This window comes from Fusarium falciforme, chromosome 1 (genome assembly GCF_026873545.1).
Source record: "Fusarium falciforme chromosome 1, complete sequence".
Lineage (NCBI taxonomy): Eukaryota > Fungi > Ascomycota > Sordariomycetes > Hypocreales > Nectriaceae > Fusarium > Fusarium falciforme.
Window position 1 is genome coordinate 4360523 of NC_070544.1, and position 19896 is coordinate 4380418.

At 53.9% G+C, this 19896-nt stretch overlaps 5 protein-coding genes across 5 annotated transcripts; 4 read left to right on the forward strand and 1 right to left on the reverse strand.

Moving 5' to 3' along the window:
• Window positions 1–554: 554 nt before the first annotated feature.
• On the forward strand, window positions 555–1520 carry NCS54_00122800 (Putative maintenance of ploidy protein mob1; the record flags this gene model as incomplete). Its single annotated transcript, XM_053146859.1, has 4 exons — window positions 555–888; window positions 948–1041; window positions 1095–1228; window positions 1279–1520. The coding sequence occupies 4 exons, from the start codon at window positions 555–557 to the stop codon at window positions 1518–1520; spliced, it is 804 nt and encodes a 267-aa protein (XP_053002834.1).
• A 457-nt stretch (window positions 1521–1977) lies between these two features.
• Window positions 1978–3027, forward strand: NCS54_00122900 (ATP synthase subunit 5, mitochondrial; the record flags this gene model as incomplete). The annotated part of the gene is made up of 4 exons (XM_053146860.1): window positions 1978–2154; window positions 2319–2630; window positions 2761–2853; window positions 2914–3027. The coding sequence occupies exons 1-4, from the start codon at window positions 1990–1992 to the stop codon at window positions 3025–3027; spliced, it is 684 nt and encodes a 227-aa protein (XP_053002835.1). The 5' UTR covers window positions 1978–1989.
• A 668-nt stretch (window positions 3028–3695) lies between these two features.
• NCS54_00123000 (Glycoside hydrolase family 63) lies at window positions 3696–7214 on the reverse strand (the record flags this gene model as incomplete). Its single annotated transcript, XM_053146861.1, has 8 exons — window positions 3696–4035; window positions 4094–5338; window positions 5396–5855; window positions 5911–6538; window positions 6657–6753; window positions 6807–6924; window positions 6983–7021; window positions 7091–7214. The coding sequence occupies 8 exons, from the start codon at window positions 7212–7214 to the stop codon at window positions 3696–3698; spliced, it is 3051 nt and encodes a 1016-aa protein (XP_053002836.1).
• Window positions 7215–9651: 2437 nt separating this feature from the next.
• On the forward strand, window positions 9652–13193 carry NCS54_00123100 (DDE-Tnp-1-7 domain-containing protein; the record flags this gene model as incomplete). The annotated part of the gene is made up of 4 exons (XM_053146862.1): window positions 9652–10830; window positions 10896–11429; window positions 12272–12531; window positions 12584–13193. The coding sequence occupies exons 1-4, from the start codon at window positions 9655–9657 to the stop codon at window positions 13191–13193; spliced, it is 2580 nt and encodes an 859-aa protein (XP_053002837.1). The 5' UTR covers window positions 9652–9654.
• An 841-nt stretch (window positions 13194–14034) lies between these two features.
• Window positions 14035–16209, forward strand: NCS54_00123200 (Chromatin modification-related protein; the record flags this gene model as incomplete). The annotated part of the gene is made up of 3 exons (XM_053146863.1): window positions 14035–15212; window positions 15266–16086; window positions 16142–16209. The coding sequence occupies 3 exons, from the start codon at window positions 14035–14037 to the stop codon at window positions 16207–16209; spliced, it is 2067 nt and encodes a 688-aa protein (XP_053002838.1).
• Between the last annotated feature and the right edge of the window lie 3687 nt (window positions 16210–19896).

Below are 19896 nucleotides of genomic sequence, written 5' to 3' on the forward strand. Positions count from 1 at the left end.
TCAATGTGACTATCCAACCCAACAGAAACATGCCCCCTGTTAGTTTAGTTTTTTCAATAAACCCGAGAGTAAACAACCGTTCTCCAGGTTGATTTACCGGGTTGACACCCCGAGGTATGACGGTGGTGGGGTATGAGCTCCGTAGCAACGGCACCAATCAGGAAATGGGGTAAACAACGGCTGGCGACCCAAACCTCTTCCCTCCACTACCTACGCCATCATTATCGTTCCGCCCGCCTTTGATATTCAGCCTCTTCGAACACCGACGCGAAACTCAAAACCTCCAGCAGTCATACTCCTGCATATACGTACATAAAAGAGACGAGACAAAAAGCCCCTTTGTCTCATCAGCCTCTGCCCATCTTGTTCGCCTCCCCTCGTCGTCTTGAATGTCCCGCCGATTGCCCCGCTAACCGCTGGAATGAAGCAGAAGCAGCAGCAGCATCGCATCTCTCCAAAGCCTCGACTCGGTCGTCGATTGCCCGCCATGGCTCAAGCTTTCTTGACCACCGTGTTAGTAGTACCCATCGAATGAACCATCCATCGTCATCATCATGGCTTCGCCGCACACCGCCAACATGTTCCGCTACCTGAGCCCCAAGTCCCTGTCGACGATGCACCAGATGGAGACGACCATCATCCCCGTCGCCATCGCCTCAGACCCCGTACCGCCGCCCGCGGTGGCCGAAGTGACGATTGCTGACTCGGAGACCGTCATCGATAGGAACCAACGGACGAGGAACCAGTTTCGCCCGCGCGTGGGCAAAGGCGGATCGGCTAGTTACCAGCTTCGGCAGTATGCCGAGGTGACGCTCGGCGGCGGCAGCCTGCGCAAGGTTGTCAAGCTCCCAGAGGGCGAGGATGAGAACGAGTGGTTGGCTGTCAACAGTGAGTTTGGACGAGCATGCGCCCTGCAGCGAGATGGCGGGCTAATGAGGAACTGTTAGTGGTGGACTTTTACAACCAGATCAACCTTCTCTACGGAGCCATCACCGAGTTTTGCTCGCCGCAGTCATGCCCGGAGATGAAGGCCACCGATGAGTACGACTGCCCTTCACGGGTATAAACCATTGCAGAAGCTGATTGAAATGCAGGTTCGAGTACCTCTGGCAGGACAACGAAAACTACAAGCGCCCAACCAAGATGCCAGCTCCAGCATACATCGAGCAGCTCATGACATGGGTGCAGTCCAACATTGACAACGAACAGGTCCTGCCCAGCAAGATTGGTAGCTACAGTTGTGTCTTTCAGCTTGACTTAAATCACTGACATTCCTAGGTGTCCCGTTCCCCAAGTCATTCCCGGCGCTGGTCCGCCAGATCTTCAAGCGCATGTACCGTGTCTACGCGCACATCTACTGCCACCACTACCCCGTGATTCGCGAGCTGGGTCTGGAGCCTCACCTCAACACGAGCTTCAAGCAGTACGTGCTCTTTGTGGACGAGCACAGCTTGGCGAGTGGGAGGGACTACTGGGGCCCCCTTGGAGACCTGGTGGACAGCATGTTGAAGAGCGACTAGGAGAAGCTTGATCGCTAGATGGGCCGGGTATTTGCGTGAGTGTGTCAAGGTTAGCATCCAGGAGTTTTTGGGCGTTCGGTTTAGGACTTGGAGGGGCTAGGGAGCTGCTTAAGTTGTACGATCATGATCAGAGTAGAGGGCACGAGTTTAGATGACGGTTTGTCCTTGATGAAGGGAAACTTCCTCTGATGAACACAGCTTCAGGTACGGAACCTGAATCACTACAGGAAAAATGTGTCTTTTGTGCAATTATCTTCTTTGCTTTGTCTGTTGTTAGTGTCTTGAAGCTGTCAAGCCAAGAATACCAAGTCGTGTTATGTAATCGAAAGTGGATGCCTGACACCCGCCCAGGCATCCAACGCCCGAAAATTGCCGAGAAGCAACAACCTCCAAGTTATCGAGCTCGACGACCCGAAACTCCATCACTCCCTTGACCCCAATTCCATCGACCTCGCCCTCACCCGCCGCCATGTTCTCGCGACAAGTCCTCCGCACCGTCCGGGCCGCTGCTCCCCAGCGCGCCGCTGCTCTCCGCGTCGCCGTCCCCGTCCGATCCTTCGCCGCCGCGGCTACCAGCGAGGTCAAGCCCCCCGTGTCCGTCTTCGGCGTCGATGGCACCTATGCCACTGCTCTGGTAAACAGCAACACCACTCCCCCTCCCCGGGCCTCGCGGGGGTCGTCACCGGTCGACAACGTCTCCTCCGAACCCAATTGGCATCGTGATGCCCCGCGATGCGTCCCCGGCCGGGCCAATGGATCGCGCCGTCGCTGACAAGAATTTTTTTTGCGTCAATTTAGTACACTGCCGCCGTCAAGACCTCGAGCCTCGATCCCACCGCCGCTGCTCTCTCCAACCTCGGCGCCCTCCTCGAGAAGGATACCAAGCTGGCCGCCATCCTCTCGGCCCCTACCCTGACCGAGGCCGACAAGAAGGCCATCATTGAGGAGCTCGCCAAGAAGGCCGGATCTGGCAACGAGACCGTCAAGAACTTCCTCGAGACCCTCGCCGAGAACAACCGACTGGGCCTCCTGCCCGGCGTTTGCGACAAGTTCGCCACCATTATCTCTGCCGCCCGCGGCGAGGTCGAGGTCACCGTCACCAGCGCCCAGGTACGTTTGGATATCGGATGAGAGGGGGAGCTCCGAGGGAGCAATAGCAATCGGCTTATATCGGGAATACGACGCCAATTGATGGACTCATGGACGGATTGATGGAGCATTGGGCTGACGTCGGCTCTAGCCTCTCGACAAGCGAACCCTCAACCGATTGGAGTCTGCCGTCTCCAAGTCGGCCTACATCAGCCAGGGCCAGAAGCTCAAGGTCACCAACTCTGTACGTCACCAATTGGACCTCGACATGCCACCCATGCCCCTAACAACTAACCTCACCCAGGTCAACCCCGACATTGTTGGCGGACTCGTCGTCGAGATCGGAGACCGAACCATCGACCTCAGCGTCTCGGCCCGCATCGCCAAGATGAACAAGCTCCTGACCGACTCCCTGTAAAACCACCCCTTCATAGTGTTAAACAAACATGTTTAGTTGTCTCCTTTAAGCCCATCTCGTCGTCTCGTTTGGGCGTTCACCGGCCGGGCAACTCTCTCTCTCACCCTCCCCCTCCCGTGTTGCCCGCCGGCTTCTGGGCTTCCCCTCTTTCCGACCTCCCCCGACTTTTATTTACGTCTCCGGATGGGAGGGGAAAGAGTGTGTCGATGGAAAGAATAGTGTAGGAGGGTGTGAATAGGGCGTGCAATAAATGCAATTCCCCAATTGACCTGTTCAAAGTTCGTGATGTGATCTGTTGTTCTAGAAACTCATCCGAGGTCTGGTCGGAATTAGCGGAAGTACGAGCACACTCGAGGAGCTCCATCATGAGCTCACAACGCGTCAAAAGAAGTATTTTGCCCTGGGACAATTCACGGCATTTGGAGCAAATGTGTCAAATTGCAATAACAACTCACAAGAGCCATGACGCTGCTCTCAGAAATCGCAGTCTCACATAAGAATAGACTTTCATTTCAATGATGGATAACATGTCTAAACCGCCGACTACAAACGAATTTCTACCAGTCCTACACGACATCCTCCCAAGGCCATGCTTTTTAGAACGCCCTATACCTTCCTTCTCTTAATAGCGCCGCCTATCTGCCCATTGCAGCAGTTACCTGTGCTCTCTATGCCTTCGTCTCGTACTCGTCGTCGTGCTCATAGCCCTGAGCTCTTTCATCCTTGTACCTCTCGAGCTGGTCCGAAACGTAGCTATGCATGTGAGCATCCGCCTCGGACCGTTCCTTGGCTCGCTCTGGGTCATCGTGGTGAATAGAGTTGGTCATGGAGCGAGCATCATCATCAAAATCACTACGAGCACCGATGGACCGAGCCGTTGATGAGCGCCTGATGCGAGGCATGCCACCCTGGTGAGGAACGCCGACACTTCGTTGGAAAATGTCATCAAAGTAGTGGCCCATGGCGATAGATGGTGTACGAGGAGTGTGAGGAAGGCGGCAGTTGACACTGTATCTTGGTTAGCAATCTGGCATATACTTGACAAGTCTTGTTCAACATAACATACCCAGTATCATGGATCATTCGAGCAATCAGACCGGTCCAGCCACATTGGTGGGTAGCGCCCAAGCCTCGTCCAGTGTCGCCGTCAAAGAACTCATGGAACCAGAGGTAATCCTTCCAGTGCTCATCAAAGTCGAGACGGTCATCGCCACCGTTGATGCTGCGCCTACCATCATCTGTACGGGCGAACAGATGCTGCAGGCGATGCTGAATCTCTTCAGACACCTTGCCCAGATGCATGTAGTCGCCACTGCCCGTCGGGCATTCAACCTGGAAGTCAGGTCCATAAAACAGGAAGAAGCGCTGCAGGGACTCGACTAGCAAGAAGTTGACGCACAGCCAGATAGGGCCTCTCCAGTTGCTGTTGCCGCCAAACAGACCGCTGTCAGAATCTCCTGGCACGTATCCGACACAGAACTTTTGTCCGTTGACATCCATCGAGAAGGGGTTCTCCTTGTGGAACTTGGAAAGAGATCGGATGCCGTGGTCGCTGAAGAATTCATCTTCATCGAGCATTCGCTTGAGGATCTTCTCCAGCCTGTCCTTGCTGACAATGGACAACAAGATTCTGTTCCCCTTTCCTCGCTTCCGAATACTGGCCATGTTTCGTTCAGCCAGATCGCATCGGTTTTCGATGAACCAGTCAACCCGCTTCTTGAATGACGGGAGCCTGTTGATCAGCTCTGGCTCCAGAGTGATGGTCGCATACAGCGGGATCAGGCCCACGAGCGATCGAACGGGCAGCTGCTGGATCCAGGGGCCGCCCCAAGAGATGGCATCATAGTAGAAGCCATCCTCCTCGTTCCAAAGAGATTTTTCATCCTTGTGGCCTGTTCGGAAGGTCATCGCATCACTAATGAAGATGAAGTGCTCAAAGAACTTGGATGCAATGTCCTCGTAGATGCGTCGGTGCTTGGCCAGCTCGAGTGCAATGTTGAGCATGGACAGACAGTAGAAGGCCATCCATCCTGTGCTGTCAGCCTGCTCAAGGACACCTCCGGTGGGCAAGGGCTCAGATCGGTTGAACAAGCCAATGTTGTCGAGGCCCAGGAAGCCTCCTTCAAACACATTCTTGCCGTCAGCATCCTTACGGTTCACCCACCAGGTGAAGTTAAGAAGCAGCTTCTGGAACACACGCTCCAGGAAGTCAAGATCCTGGCGGCCATACAGCTTCCGCTCGATCTTGAAAGTTCTAAATGTAGCCCAGGCGTGCACTGGGGGGTTCACATCGCCAAAGTTCCACTCGTAACTAACAGGGTACTTCAGTAACCATCTCAGGAACATTTATAAGCAGGGGTCAACTTACGCCGGAAGCTGTCCGTTGGGGTGACAGTACCACTCTCGGGTGAACAAGTCAAGCTGCTTCTTGGCGAAATCGGGGTCAATCATGGCCAGCGGGATGCAGTGGAAAGCGCTGTCCCACGCAGCAAAGAAAGGATACTCCCATGAGTCAGGCATTGACAGAATGTCGTCGCAATGCATGTGTTTCCACGCTGAGTTTCTGATGTCTTTCCGCGAAGCCGGGGGAGGCGGCATCGTGGGATCACCGTTCGCCCAATGGTCCCAGATGAAATGATAGTGCTGCTTGGTCCACATCATGCCAGAGAAGGCCTGTCTTTGGATGTTTCGCAGGTCGTCTGCCATGGGGAGAGGGCTGAGTCTGTAGTAGAACTCGTCCGCCTCTTCCCTGCGGCTCTCGATCACGTCGTCGAACTCTTCCTCGTCCAGGTAGGTATCGTCTCTTCTTGTGAAGCGGAAACGAACGACTAAAGTACAGCTTAACCAAATAGCCTTCGAAGCTCCATGCGCCAAAGTACTTACCAGCACATTCACCGGGATTGACACCACCGTCCTCATTAAAGTTGAACCAAGCAGCGCATTTGGTACCGGTCTTGGCAGGGTTGACGGCATCCTTCTCGCCATCGACAATGTACCTGTGGAAAGCATCCTTCACGTATGGCTGCTTATTCTCCTGGCCGTACAGAGCCTTGAAATTCGTGTCGTTCTCGGTGAACATGAACTGGGGCATCACATCGTCACCGCTCGAGCCAACGCCAGGCGATGGGGAGCAGAGGAAGTAACGCTCTCCCAGGTTCCAGTGGTTGGACTTGGCGGCGTTCTCGTCGACGCGTTTGATCGAAGGCTTCTTGTCCTCGGGCTCTCGACCCCAGCTCCAAGTGTTACGGAACCACACTTGGGGAATGATGTGAAGCGGCGCAGGGTCGGGGCCTCGGTTCCACGCGGTAACTCGAAACAGGATCTCATCGGGGTCGTCGGTTTCTTTGGCGGTTTCGATGAAGATGTCCCAGTACCTATCCTCGTCAAACACACCAGTGTCGATAATCTGGTACTCCTTGTCTTCCTTTCCTCTGCGGGCGTTCTCGTCGATCAGGTCTTTGTAGGGGAACTTTTTCTGCGGGTACTTGTAGAGAAACTTCATGTACGAATGCTATCATGGCAAGTCAGTATGATAGTGGGTCTCGAGCCTGGGGGTTATTACGGTCTGCAGAGGGAGTTAGCATGAGATCGCTGGGGAATAACCATTGAGGCTTGAGCTAGAAACTGACTGGAGTGTTATCGACGTGGAAATGGGCTTCCTTGACACTTTCTCCGTGGTTGCCCTGTGGGTTGGAGAGGCCAAAGAGACGTTCCTTGAGAAAGTCGCTAAAAACTTGTCAGCACTCATGACATGGGTTAATTGGCGTCATTGGACGAACTCTTCCTCATTCCAGAAGCTAAATCCAATGTTTTGGTAGCCGTGAGTGTCGCAGACACCAGCAATGCCATCTTCACCCCATCGGAAAGCTCGCGATCGGGCATGGTCGTGAGGGAAGTCTAGCGCAATATGTTAGAGAGTGGCGGTGATACTCGAGGTTTGTGAAGCTGCACGTACGGCTCCAGGCATCTCCATCAGGGCTGTAATCCTCTCGGACTGTGGGTTGGTTAGCAATTGGCTTATCATGGGCGACATGAGCCAGGGTATGCCGCGTTCATCACATGCCTGTCGCCCACTGTCTCTCAGCAACGTAAGGACCCCATTTCTTCCAGTACTTGGTGCGGTCGCGATCCTCCTTGAGGCGTCTCTCTTCCTCAGTGAGGTACTCGTGGCCGTCATGAACAACCATGGCGCAATCTGAAGCTTTGCTTAACAAGAGAGCTCCAAGCACGGGCGACGCAGGCGACGATCGGCGAGGGGTAGCAACGATTGCTTAGGTGGGGGAGGACGAGATCAATTGGAACGAGTGGGGGGAGAGAAGGGGGGAAGGAGCAAAGTAGGGGCAAGAAGACGAGTCGTGAGATGATGTCGTTAGGTGAAGCTTCCCAGGAGGAGAGAGAAGGATAGAGAAGAAAGGAGGAAGAGAGGAGAGAGGAGGGAAAAACAACTTTCAACGAGGGCGAGACAAGACGGGGTCGACGATGGTGGGTAGGACCCGAACATGACAGTCCCGTCGCGATTGTGCCTGAGGCTTGAGCTTAGCAGCTCCGGTCTCAACCAGGTGCGTAGCTTCCCTCTTTGTTCCTGGTTTGGTCTCGGTGCTCTACTTTTTTTCTACGATAGCACATGACTGCTGACGAATGGCGCATCACGGTTGAGCTGGCCGATGAGAACGGCGGCCGCTGTGTCCCCTCGGCTGCAGCGCGCTTTGATGCTACTGGATACATGGGTTCATGTCTCTGGATAGCAATGCTTGCAGCAGAGTGACATCGATGGCAACACTTGGGCAACAAACGGCTAGTCATGGACATGGCTCTCAAACTCCACCAAGAACACCATCATCGGTGGCCCCTCGGCGAGCCCAGGACCAACTGCAGGCCAGAGGAAACGACAGGAAACGGTCAACATGAATGGTTGTCCGGGGCCAAGTCTCCGCTGGAACGCTCCATGAGTGGGAACATTACTGTTGCCTTAGACGGCATTACACAGCAGCTTACACGAGATTTATGAAGCACTTGCTCTGGAGACGGTTTGCGCATACCAGTGAGCGACAGCGGCTCCAGCCTCCCCGGCCGAGAATTGTTGTGGCGTTTTCAGACTTGGATTGCGCTAAAACAGCTGCGGCTTTCGTTGCAGCAATGACGTCTTTGAGCGTTGAGAGCCGGGTGTTGGTGGTCTCGATCAAGGTTCGGGACCTTACCGTCTCACAAGTTTGAGAAAACTCAGTCTTGACCATTCTCTTTGTGGCAGTATTTCCAACGGCCAGTCCAACGGTGCCTGGCATAGCATCCTATCTGACCCATTGCCTCGAATCGAGAGAGCGACTAGTTTTTGGTGACGAATTGACCTCTCCAAGTTCTTCCCTTAACCCGCCCAGCAACCGGGTTTAAATATTCATCAATTTCCGCATGCCACCATAGAGCGGGCTTTGCTTGAAACCTCGATGAGTGCTCCTACATACGGATTGCATATTGGATGGGCAGCTGGAACTTGGTATCACTCGAGTCTTTAGAACCAGGACAACTACCCTGTAACCCCGAATTACCAGGGATGGACACCATGGACACCCAATATGGAGCCCATGCTCATCCACTCTTCGAAGGTAGAAGGAAGGATAAAAGAACACGCCTCCTTCGTTCATGTCTGGATTGTCGAAATGCGATGAACTAGTGCCAGCTAGTCCTGGCTTCTCTACATCCCAATGACTGAACGAGGATGATGCTTGTATAGCTCCTCAAACCGAGCAACTTGTTGTCGTCACCAAGTGGCGCAATCAGACACTAAATACTCAATGCGGCTGTACGCTCAAAGTATGGGAAAGTCTCGAAAGTGAATGTCGGAAGCCTTTCAATGCGATATCCGACCAATTTCATTCAGCCATGCTTGGCTGGTCTCTTGCTGCATGGATTCAACGTGGATCTACGGATAGAGGCTTACCGAACCTCACATCGACAAAGCCAGGCTCCAGGACAATAAACTGTCACGGCAACATCCAATTCACATGTCAAACTCGGAAAACAATGCCCCGGGAGATATATATTTCCCCAGGCAATGCCAAATGGATCAGCCGCTGCGAGTGAGCTCTTTCGCGAGCCCCTGGTAGGGATTGTACCAACATCGAGCCACTGGATCCTCATATAGCCAGCAGCTCGAAGTCACACCCTCGTCAAACACCCCAATCCTTGCTCAAATCTCACCACAATCGATTGCATCAAAGCTCCTTCTGGCCTCGTAGCTCAGCTGCTTGCCCAGGACGCCGAGATCCAGCCGTCGTCATAACGCCTCGGCTGCTCCAAGATAATGACGATAGGTTGTTGCGCAGCGTGCTTATTGGCCCGGGCTTACCCTTGCGCCAAGCTCCCGCCCTCCAGTGCCAGGCACAAAAAGCTAAGGCAACGTCGCCGTTCTTTCCATCTGAGGGTTCCAGTGCTTAACGCCTCGCCTCAACAAGCCCCATCCCCATCGTCAGATGCCAGCTCCGCCACTATCCCACGAGTGCCCACAAGACTGCAACGCGTACCTCGCCCCACCTTGACCACGTGATAGGCTTAGTACAAGGAGGGTACGAAAAGTTAGCTCAATGAAGCTATCACAGCCAAAATCACATATAAATTATTTTGAATTGAACAATGGCCACGCTCTCAATTCCACAAGAGGCACAAGCCCTCAATGCCTATGACGACAAGAGCTTTATCAAGGAAAATCATAGTTATCAAATGCACCCTAATGACCCGACCCGGGTGGCTGTTTTTCCGGCCGAAAAGGCCCGCGGCACCGACTTTGAACCCTTCCCCGTAGAGACACGCAACTTCCACATCAACATACCGCCGCCATCGCCGCTGCAGCTATTCCAGCTTTTCCTTCCTATTTCCCTTGTTGAGAGATGGGTCCAATACACTCAAAGCTGGCTCTCGTGGCTCAAGGAAAATGACGTTGTCGATAGCTGGAATCACCCAATGACGAAGAATGCCAGGCTGCGAGCTTGGCAAGGGACCTCTGTTGCAGAAGTATATGTATGGCTTGGAGTGCTAATTTATATAGGTTTACATAAGGAAAGGACCATTAAGAGCCATTGGAGTACTCCAAAGCCGGGGGAACAGCGCCCTTTACACTCAATCATCAAGTTCATGCCCTATTGGAAGTTTCAGATCCTTCACCGCCACCTTCGCCCTTTTGACTACACCAAGATCGACGAGACCGCGCCTCTTCCGAAGGTATTCCAAGCCTGTGATGAGTGGTCTGATCATATACAAGCTGCGTCGGCGGAGATCTTTATCCCGGGCTCTCATCTCGCTGTAGATGAGTGTATGATCCGCTTCACGGGCAGGTCTAATGAGACAACAGTCGTCAAAGGCAAGCCCATTCCTCGAGGCTTTAAGATCTGGGTTATCGCACAGCACGGCTTCTTTATCCACTGGTTCTGGCACATCACGGGCGCCCAATACGGCGCCGTTGGTGTTGAGCTTCCTCCCGCAAAGCGCCGCTGCACCCGCCGCACGCAAGGATCACAGGAGACACAGGGGAGCTCCTCAGACGAGCCTATCGCCTTGAACTCGACTCAAAGCGTCGTCGTGGCCCTAGCAAATATACTGCCAAAAGCGACATATCACGTCTTCGTCGATAACCTCTTCTCGTCGTCAGATCTCTTCCGCAGCCTCCGTATGCATGGTCACGGAGCCACAGGCACGGCTCGACCTAACAGCGGCATCAACGAGGAGCTTGTTCATGATCTCAGAGGCGATAAAAGGCTCAGTACGAGCTATGACTTTAACCAGGTTAAAGTGATCCCTACGCCTGACAATAAGGTATAACGCTAAGACACTTTTACATATAAATCTCTTACTAATTTGTCTTCTCTTCATCTCGTAAGGTCAACCAAGTCGCTTGGAAGGATAGCCGCCTCGTCCTCTTCTTCACGACTGTCTTTTCCGGCGAGGAGCGAGTCGAACGTCGCAGGAAGAAGCCCACCTCCAAGAAGCCCGAGGCCCGGCAGATACGCCGCTTCTTCGGCGATGAAGTCATCAAGGATATCTCTATCCCTACTATTGCCGCTGAGTATAACGATGAGATGAATCACGTGGATCGGGGCGACCAGTTGAGGTCATATTACGCCTATGATCATCCCTTGCGCCGCGGCCCTTGGCAGGCTCTTTGCTGGACCTTCCTGCTTGACGTTGCACTCGTCAATAGCTATGTTATTCAGTTGCGGGGCCCGAAGCCAAGTTGGAAGCGATTCACGACTCAGAGAGAGTGGCGAGAGTGCATTTACAATGAGTTATTCAACACCTACGGCCAGGAAAGTCAGTCGCGGCAACGTTACAGAGCCGGCGACGAGCGTGACCTTCAAAACCCTGATTTACAGCGTGTTCACATCAATCGAGAGGTCAATCATGTCAATCGCAAGGTAAACTCAGACTGCCTAGCTTGTAAGGGCTTTCGGCAGGGGCAGATAAGGTCAAAAGGTGAGAAAATAAGTCCCTTTGAGGAGCTCAGCGGCAACTGCCAAAGCCGGAAGCAGACTCGGTACGGCTGCCGCTTGTGCAATGTCGCGATTTGTAACAGCCAATATTGTTGGGACTTCTATCACCATGTAATTTAGGTGTGGCATTAAGTACCTTTCATTTGATGCATTTTAATTGGCCCCAACCCCCCGTCGTGACCTGGTTGCAGTCTTGTGGGCACTCGTGGGATAGCTTCGTGGCTTACTTGTCAACACTCGTCGTCACGTCTTTGGTCTTCGCCTCCGACAATCGTTTGTTTCCCTATTTCAGTTTTCGAGATTCCCATCAGCCATGCGACTTTGATTCCATAACTATTTCGACTTTGCATAATATTTATCCCTTCTTGTCCAACTTTAGAGTCGCGCTCTTACCGACCGTCCACACGACACGTTCGCCATCTCAACCAATTTTTTCCCTTTTCAATACCCCGTACACCAACCACAGACCTCGATAATACAACCATCTCCACCATGTCCGACGCTATATCTTCCTTTCTCCGGAAAGTTATCCTTGAGTCTCCTCCCGGAGAATGGGCTATGCGCCAGCTTCGCGAGCTTCTCATCGGTGCCCTGAAACAAGGCCCTATCCCCCAACATGTGTCGTTCGAGATGGACGGAAACCGGCGGTATGCTCGAAGCCATCGAATGGAGACAGTGGAGGGCCATCATCATGGATTTGAGGCCCTGGCTAGGGCATGTACCACCTGTCCTGTACTCTTGTGCGAATACTAACCTGGTGTACTTAGATTATGGAGATTTGCTACAAGTGCGGCGTGAAAGTCGTCACGGTTTACGCCTTCAGTATCGAGAACTATAACCGCCCGAAATACGAGGTCGAGGGCCTTATGCAGCTGGCCAAGGTTAAACTGGAACAGTTGACCAACTATGGTCACATTCTCGATCGTTACGGTGCTCGTGTCCGCGTCCTAGGCCAGCGCGAAATGATTCGAGCCGATGTTTTGGAGGTTGTTGACAAGGCTGTCGCGAGAACCAAGCACAACAACAAGTTGGTTTTGCATCTTCAAGGAAGCATTGAACGAGAACTAACGCATGGGCAGGGCCGTATTGAACATTTGCTTCCCCTACACATCGAGAGCTGAGATGACTACCGCAGTCAGATCAACAGTGCAAGAGTTCCTTGCTCCCACTCCTCCCCGAAGCACCCCATTCTCTCCTTCTCGTATCAGGCAAAAGATCCTGTCGCGCCAGCTGGATGGCCGCGAGGGTCTGCCCACGATCCCCGATGTTCTGCCCGAGGACTCGGAGCCCTTGGATGGCGATGATGCCAAGAAAGACAGTGATGGGGATTCGTCATCGCCCACACTGCACCCCGACTCACCCCCACCTCGCATCAGGGCGAGAAACAGCGCAGCCAGCCTCTCTGGCCTGCCAAATCCCGAGACGATCACAGCCGAGACGCTCGACAAGCACATGTACACAGCAAACGATCCCCCTCTAGATATCTTTGTTCGAACTAGCGGAGTGGAACGCCTCAGCGACTTTATGCTCTGGCAGTGCCACCAGGACACTCAGATCTTTTTCATTGATACTCTGTGGCCCGACTTTGATCTCCACGACTTCATCTGGATCTTGTTGGAGTGGCAGTGGCGGCAGAAGCAGAAGGACCGCGAAGAGGCGCCGGTCCGGGCGGTAACTGTTACGGCGTGATGTGTTTCGATAGACTGGAAGTAGTGATACCCCGAGGTTCATGGAAACAAGAAATCCCTTTCTTTTTCATCTATTTATGGCAGAGTCTTTTGGTTTTCTGGCGCGGGATTGAGACCTTTTGTGTGTATATATAGCTATGCAGTTTGGGGTGCTCTGAGATGGGTATTAGGTCTGCGATAAGATGCAATATATTGCAATACACTGCACATCCAAGAATATTGCTAGTTGGACGAACAACTTGTTCCAAAGAGAATCAAATATGAGCCTTTTACCCAGTCAATTACTGGGCCGACGGTACAATTCGCACATCTCTCACTCAACTGACCTGAAGAGCTGGTTTGTGTCGAGCCTATGACGATATTCCTGTCCACGCGCACCCTTATCAGATAAGAAAAAAACATCCGAGGTCGGGAGGTGGTTTCTCCGGATTTACAGCGCCCGCGTGGTGCAGCTGAGGCCCTGGTTGGGGCGCCTGACGCCTGAGGCCGACGTGGACCTGTGAGTCGGGGCGCCAGTGCAGACGGAGGTACCTGCCTGTCGTACTTACTCTTGGACTCCCGCCGCGGTATTCGCTTTCTGAAGCCTTCAAATGGAAAACAAGATCTGCACCTTCGCGTCTCTTCTTCCCAAGCTCATATTCCCCTCATATGGCATTTGACACATAATGACCTAACCTCTTTTTACATCTGGTCGATTTAACTGTTACTCACCTCATTACTCCCTCTCGTTGCCTTCGCACCAGGCACATACTCAATCTTTCTGTCGCCAACCAATCCGTCCCGCCGCTTGAGCTGGTAGACCCGATCGCCTCAATCCTCGCATCCTACCCGCGTCACCCACGATGAAGTCGGCCAAGGCGTCTCCGGCGGAGAGCCTGTCGCAACGCCGGTCGCAGCCAGCCCGCCAGGCTCGGACGAACCCTTCTCGAAGCACCGCGACTATGGGCCGCTCTGGAGCTGGTAGAGACTCGATCGGCGGCGACCAGCCCATCGACATCTTCCCAGCGATCACCCACTTCGCCGACTGCGTCACCGCCCTCCCCAAGGAGCTGGTTCGCCATTTCACTCTTCTTAAGGAAGTCGATGCCAAACTTTTTGCGCCCGAAGAACAGCTCTTTCGACTTGTCGCCGCCGCCACTAATGCTCCCCTCCCCGAGCCACGCACGAACAATGAGGCCTCGAGCGGAATTGCCCCAACCTCCGCGCCCATGAGCGCCCAGAATAGCTCGAGCGGCATGGCAATCAACAACGCCCTCCAACCTATACCGTCGGTCGACGAATCCCACAAGGACCTGGTCTTTGACCCCTCCAACCTTCCTCGCCGCCACCTCTTCCGCCAGACCGCCGTCAAGATCCAAGAGATGCTGGTGTCGCTCGAAGAAAAGAATCACGTTATATCAACTGCCAACGAGGCACTGCAAGCCCAGCTTGCTCGTATCGAAGACGTCTGGCCACACCTAGAGAACGAATTCAGCGAGGAAGCCAAATGGGGAAGCAATACCCACTGGGCGTATCCTGAGAATCGCCTCGCGAGATCACACGTTGACCGTACACGGCGCGATGGCGCCGCAGCCATCTCTGCTGCAGCACAGGCTTTGGCCGAAGAGGCAGCCGCTAGAAGCGATGCTCGAAAGCAAGCCGTGCAGGCCAAGAAGAACTCAAGAAACCACAACAATCACGCTAATCATAATGCCCACCACGACTCCGAAGCGGACGATCACGACGGTAAACATAAGGCCGAGAGTACCAAGAAGACGGCCAAGTCTCGCAAGACGGCAGAGAGCGCCAATGTTGGCCTGGGCATCTCTACGGCAGCAGCCAACAACGGCAACCCGCCTCAGAAACGACGCAAGGTGGAAAAGACAACCAACGGGGCCGCGACAACGGAACGCGCCATGAGCACCGTCTTCGGGACCGCTGCACCAAAGCCGAAGACCGCGAGTCCGAGGGCAACGCCTGCTCCTGAACCGCCCAAGAAGAGAAAGGCGCTTCCATCAGGGAGCGGCCAGTCTAAGAAGAGGTATGTTCTATCCATCCCCACTACCATGCCAGAACCTAACACCGTGATTTCAGTAAGAATGGAGTCGCCGGCATGTCACCATCAGTCAATTCGTCGCCAGTCATCACAGAGCTTCCCGAGCCGAAGATTGCTCCTGTTCGAGCTTCGCCAGCGCCCGTGGTTACGCCAAACCCAGCCCCAACGCGCGCACGACAAAACTCAATACAATCCGCAAATGTTGAAAGTACCAAGGCACGACCGACGTCATCAGCGTCTAACAAGCCTAATGGGAAACCTGCTGGCACGCCAGATCCTGGGACACAGCCAACGAATTGGCCTCGAAACGGTGCTGATACAAACGCTGTCAAGGAGCCCAGTGTGCCTATCAAGACGGAAAGCTCCAAGAAAGACACCGAGCGGACAGAGGTTGTTGCTTCTGCTCCGCCACCGACGACGACCAGCAGCAAGAAGGAGACCAAGACGGACGAGAACGAACGTAAGAGCGAATCGGTACCACCAGCGCCGCAGAGCGTGACAGTCACAACCAAGAGTGGAAGGGCCAGTAAGCCGTCAACACCGGCATTGGCGACATTCCAGGAAGCGGCTCAATCGCGGTCGCGGTCGTCGAGAAACAATGACGCAGCTGGTGCCAAGAAGAGCCAGAAGAAGGTCGCTCCCACGATCCATGCAGCGGTTGCTCAGTTGGCAGACGAAGACACAAACAGCAGCATGCAGGGCGACGAGGATGACGCAGACATTGACGCAGACGAGCCAACGTATTGCTATTGCAATGGCGTCAGTTACGGTGAGATGGTAGCGTGCGATGCGGATGAATGCCCGCGTGAGTGGTTCCACCTCGAGTGTGTTGGACTCAAGGTCGCACCAGGATCAAAAGGTGAGTTGCCGAGTGCACGTTTGTACCGGATGAATAGATGGCTAATGGAGTGTAGCAAAATGGTATTGCGAAGACTGCAAGGAGCGCCTCAAAATGGGAGGCAAGAAGACGAACAGCCGGTAGGTCAGGCGACGCCCAGCACCATGAGTCACGAACAAGTCACGATGGCCTCGTCGAGGGATCGACGATTGGTTCTGGAATGGATTACACAGCCGGTAGAATGGATCCATGTATAGGTACTACAAGCACACAACGGCGTTTCTTTTTTTTTTTTTTTTTGGGAGGGAGGCGGACGCGGTCATACAGCACCCGTCTTGATTTGGCATGTTCAGCCGGCCGGGCAGAGGGTTCGGCGGAGTTTCATCTTGTCGACTTTTTCTCTGAATGCGAGGAGGTATGAAGGAGGATGTGTCGATGATTCGTTGTCTGTTCTATAGAAAGCGGCATAGTCGAGCGTGGAGATGCCAATGGTTGATCATACACGGGTTTACCGAAATGCGGGGGAAATGAGGAGGGTCCTTACGAGATGAAGGCACCATTGGATCTAGCCAATAGAGGCGCATGTTCGAAATGGTCTTAGTGAGGGATGAGAGGTGGAAAGGAAGAAAAAACAAAAAGTCACGATGCTCAAATTTGTTGTTGTGTGGTTGTTTGCTGTGTTGTGGTGTTGTAGTAGCGGGCCGTCGGAGCTTGACACGAATTCGAGGGAGGGGTCTTGAGTGTCACGAGAACCAAAGCCTGGGCCGCTAAGAGCAAAGTGTTAGGTAATGAGACCCGAGTTCTGGGGCTGGGCGTCCGGAGGAGAAAGGGGAAGACGAGAGGCATTGACCAACGAGATGATGGCGATTCGAAGCTGTGGCAGCGGGAGGTTTGTGCTAAGATTTCTGGGCTCCGGGAGGTGCGCAGCCGTGATGCGAGAGCTCGGACGGTTTGTCTCTGGTTCCTGCACTTAGGTAGGTTGTTGAGGGACCCCATGTACATCTGGGCCCTGCGTCTTGTTGAGAAAGAGGAGAAACGGGTAGAGCAGAGAGAACTAAGCTAAGGTTGGAAGCTAAGGTGAGGGACGTTTCCAGGACAAGAGGCTAGAAGCAAAAGCATGTCACACGGAGCGGAGAAGAAAGCTGAACCCCGGAAGTTCGGAGAGGGCGTTGCTGTATGCGTGAGTGTGAGTGTGAGTGTGAGTGTGTGTGTGGGAGATTCGGGGAGGCGAAAAAAAGGGAAGTGACAAGTCTAGAAAAAGCAGCAACAAGCAGGCAGCCTATGACGTTTTGGAAAATCCGGGGTAAAAATGGTTCTGGCTCGTTGTCAATGGTCGATGCTTTTTTCTGCCCTGGCTGGCCTGGCCTTTGGTGATAGGGTCCGGGGGGTGCGGGTTGTTGCACGGCGCTTGCGCGAGGGCCGCGCTCCGGAGCCGCTGGCGCGGAAGCTCACGTTATCACTTCAGGTCTCTCAACCTGCTGTGCTGTAGTAAAGCTGGCTGTGCCTGCGGCGTTCGACGTCGGGGGGTTCTTCTGGTCTCAACATCGTGGCACCGAGTTTCGCAAATGATGGCAACGGCCCCCCTATTCCAACCGGGTCACGAAGTCGAGGTCATGTGGTCACGGTGCTCGGCGTCATCAAACCGCCCTGCCCTAGGGGGTTAACTTCACAGTGAAGCGACCTAGCGAGCGCTCGCTCTAGCAGATGAGGCGCTGCACATCCCCCAGCATCACCCAAAGAAGCAAACTCGACCCTGCGAATCCAATTTACAGCACACCGTAAGTAGGGAGAAGCCGGGTTTGCTGGTCAACCTAAGCCAGGCACTATATGGGGCACGTGCTGGATGCCGAATCGCATGTTAGATGCGCCGTTTCGGGATGCGAGTCGTACTATGGGATATCGTATGGTAGAGGTCCCAGCTCTCGCAGCATCTCTCTCCTTTGTCCTGCTTGTCTATGCATGATGGCCTTCCGGAGTATTATCGCACAATGACAGGTTTGGGTGGATGGGAGGGAGCAGGCAGAATGCTCTCAAACTCCGCCCATCAGTAATAAGTGCCGTCTCGTCTGTGTTAGTGTTAGCGGCGCCCCCGGCGGCCGGCTTTGCTTCGCCTTCTTTTTTTACTACTCCTCGGCGGCTGGAGTCGGTGTCGTTTCGCCGTGTGTCGGTCTCGGCCTGGCGTGTTTAAGCTCGAGCTGGCGCTTGCAAACTAGGGCCGGACGAAATGGGGTGCCGGTAGCGATATCGCCCACCGGGAGCGAGATGACGGTTGGCGATTGACTCGAAAACAACCCCTTTGGGGAATCTGGGGGTCCTAGCTCTTCAAGGGACCGGCTTCGCTGCCGGTCGTCGAAGGAAGAAAAAAAGAGGGGGCCGTGATTCTGTTTACTCATTTCTCCCGTTATTCTACTTATTCTACTGTACTTCCCGTCATGTCCGGCGGCTAGGACGGAGTTTGTAATGGTGTTGCTCATGGGACTCGGCATTGCGGCGCTGATCACGATCGGGGCGAGTTGAGTAAGCCGGTGAATTCGGCGTGGCTGGAGCGCGGGATGCGATCAAGACGCTCTCCTGTATGCAGTTGATTGAGGCATTGCATATTACAGCAGCCTCTCTGCAGGTTGCTATGCCTCGGCCAGCCGTTATCCGTCATGGTGATTTGGTTGTTGTATAAGCTTTCAGGGCTGCCTCAACTCTCCCAAAAATACAGACACGGTGGTCAAACAAAGTGACAGCGCTGGCCCCCGGATGGCCATTGTCGAATGACATGGCTGGAATTATGCCTTGGGCTTGGTACCTGGTCACGAGGATCTCGGCGGATCTGATGAAAAAGAGACCTAGGGCTTGCATCTTGCTTCTCCTCCTCTCACCCCCGCCTGGATCAGAGATGAATGAGGGGCTTCTGAATTTCCATTACTTACTTCCTGCAGCCATTACGTTACGTTACGCTTCTGCAAAGGAGCGAGCAAGCAACCAAGACGGGGGAAATGTCACCAAGGTTGTTCTGTCTCGGTATGAGCTTCCGATGGGGGAGGTGTCGTTGACAGAGACCCTTGTCGCGTCATCGGCCATCGGCCATTTGACCAGTCCAAGCCGCAGTTGGCGGGAGCGGAGCGGGAGAGCGCGGCGGAGTGCAGTGTAGTAGTGTTGCACAAGGGGGGGGGGTGAGAATTGTCTAGGTTGCTGTTGTCGTCGTTGCTGTTGTCGTCGTTGCTGTCCTGTGCTGTGCTGCTTCGTATATACGACCAGGGAACGAAACCAAAGAGTGAGGCTGATGGTGCAACTGGGGAGAAAAGCACCTGATGCTCAGCGAGATTTGACCGTCTGGGATAGTCGCTGGAGGAATTAGGATGGTTTCCAAGTGCAAAAAACTAGACAACGGGCAATTGTGGGAGGCGACGAGTTTTTTCTCTCTTGGCTTGCCTCGACGTCGTTCCCATTACCAAATCTTGACCTGTCCCGTCCAATGAAGCCTGCCCACCACCTCTTCAAGGCCGATCCGGCGCCAGTGGGAGTCAGTCGAATCTTTTCTTTGTCTGGAAAACTGAGCGGCAACGGCTTTTGGAGACTCAACCATCCACAGCCCAGGCTGGCGGCTCATGGCATTGTATGGCCTGTCTTTTCATGCTATGCCATGCCATAAAATAGATCACCATGGGGGGTTCCTTGTCATGGATGGTCGTGCTTCCAAGTCTCGTCTCGTCTTCTCTCCTCTCACTCCCCCATCGGTTCCAGTTCCAAGCCTTCCAGCCCTTCCCCGTGGTCGTGGTGTGTTGCTCACCTGACGGCCACGGCCCCGAAAGATCCAGTCCTCGATTTCTATTACCCAAT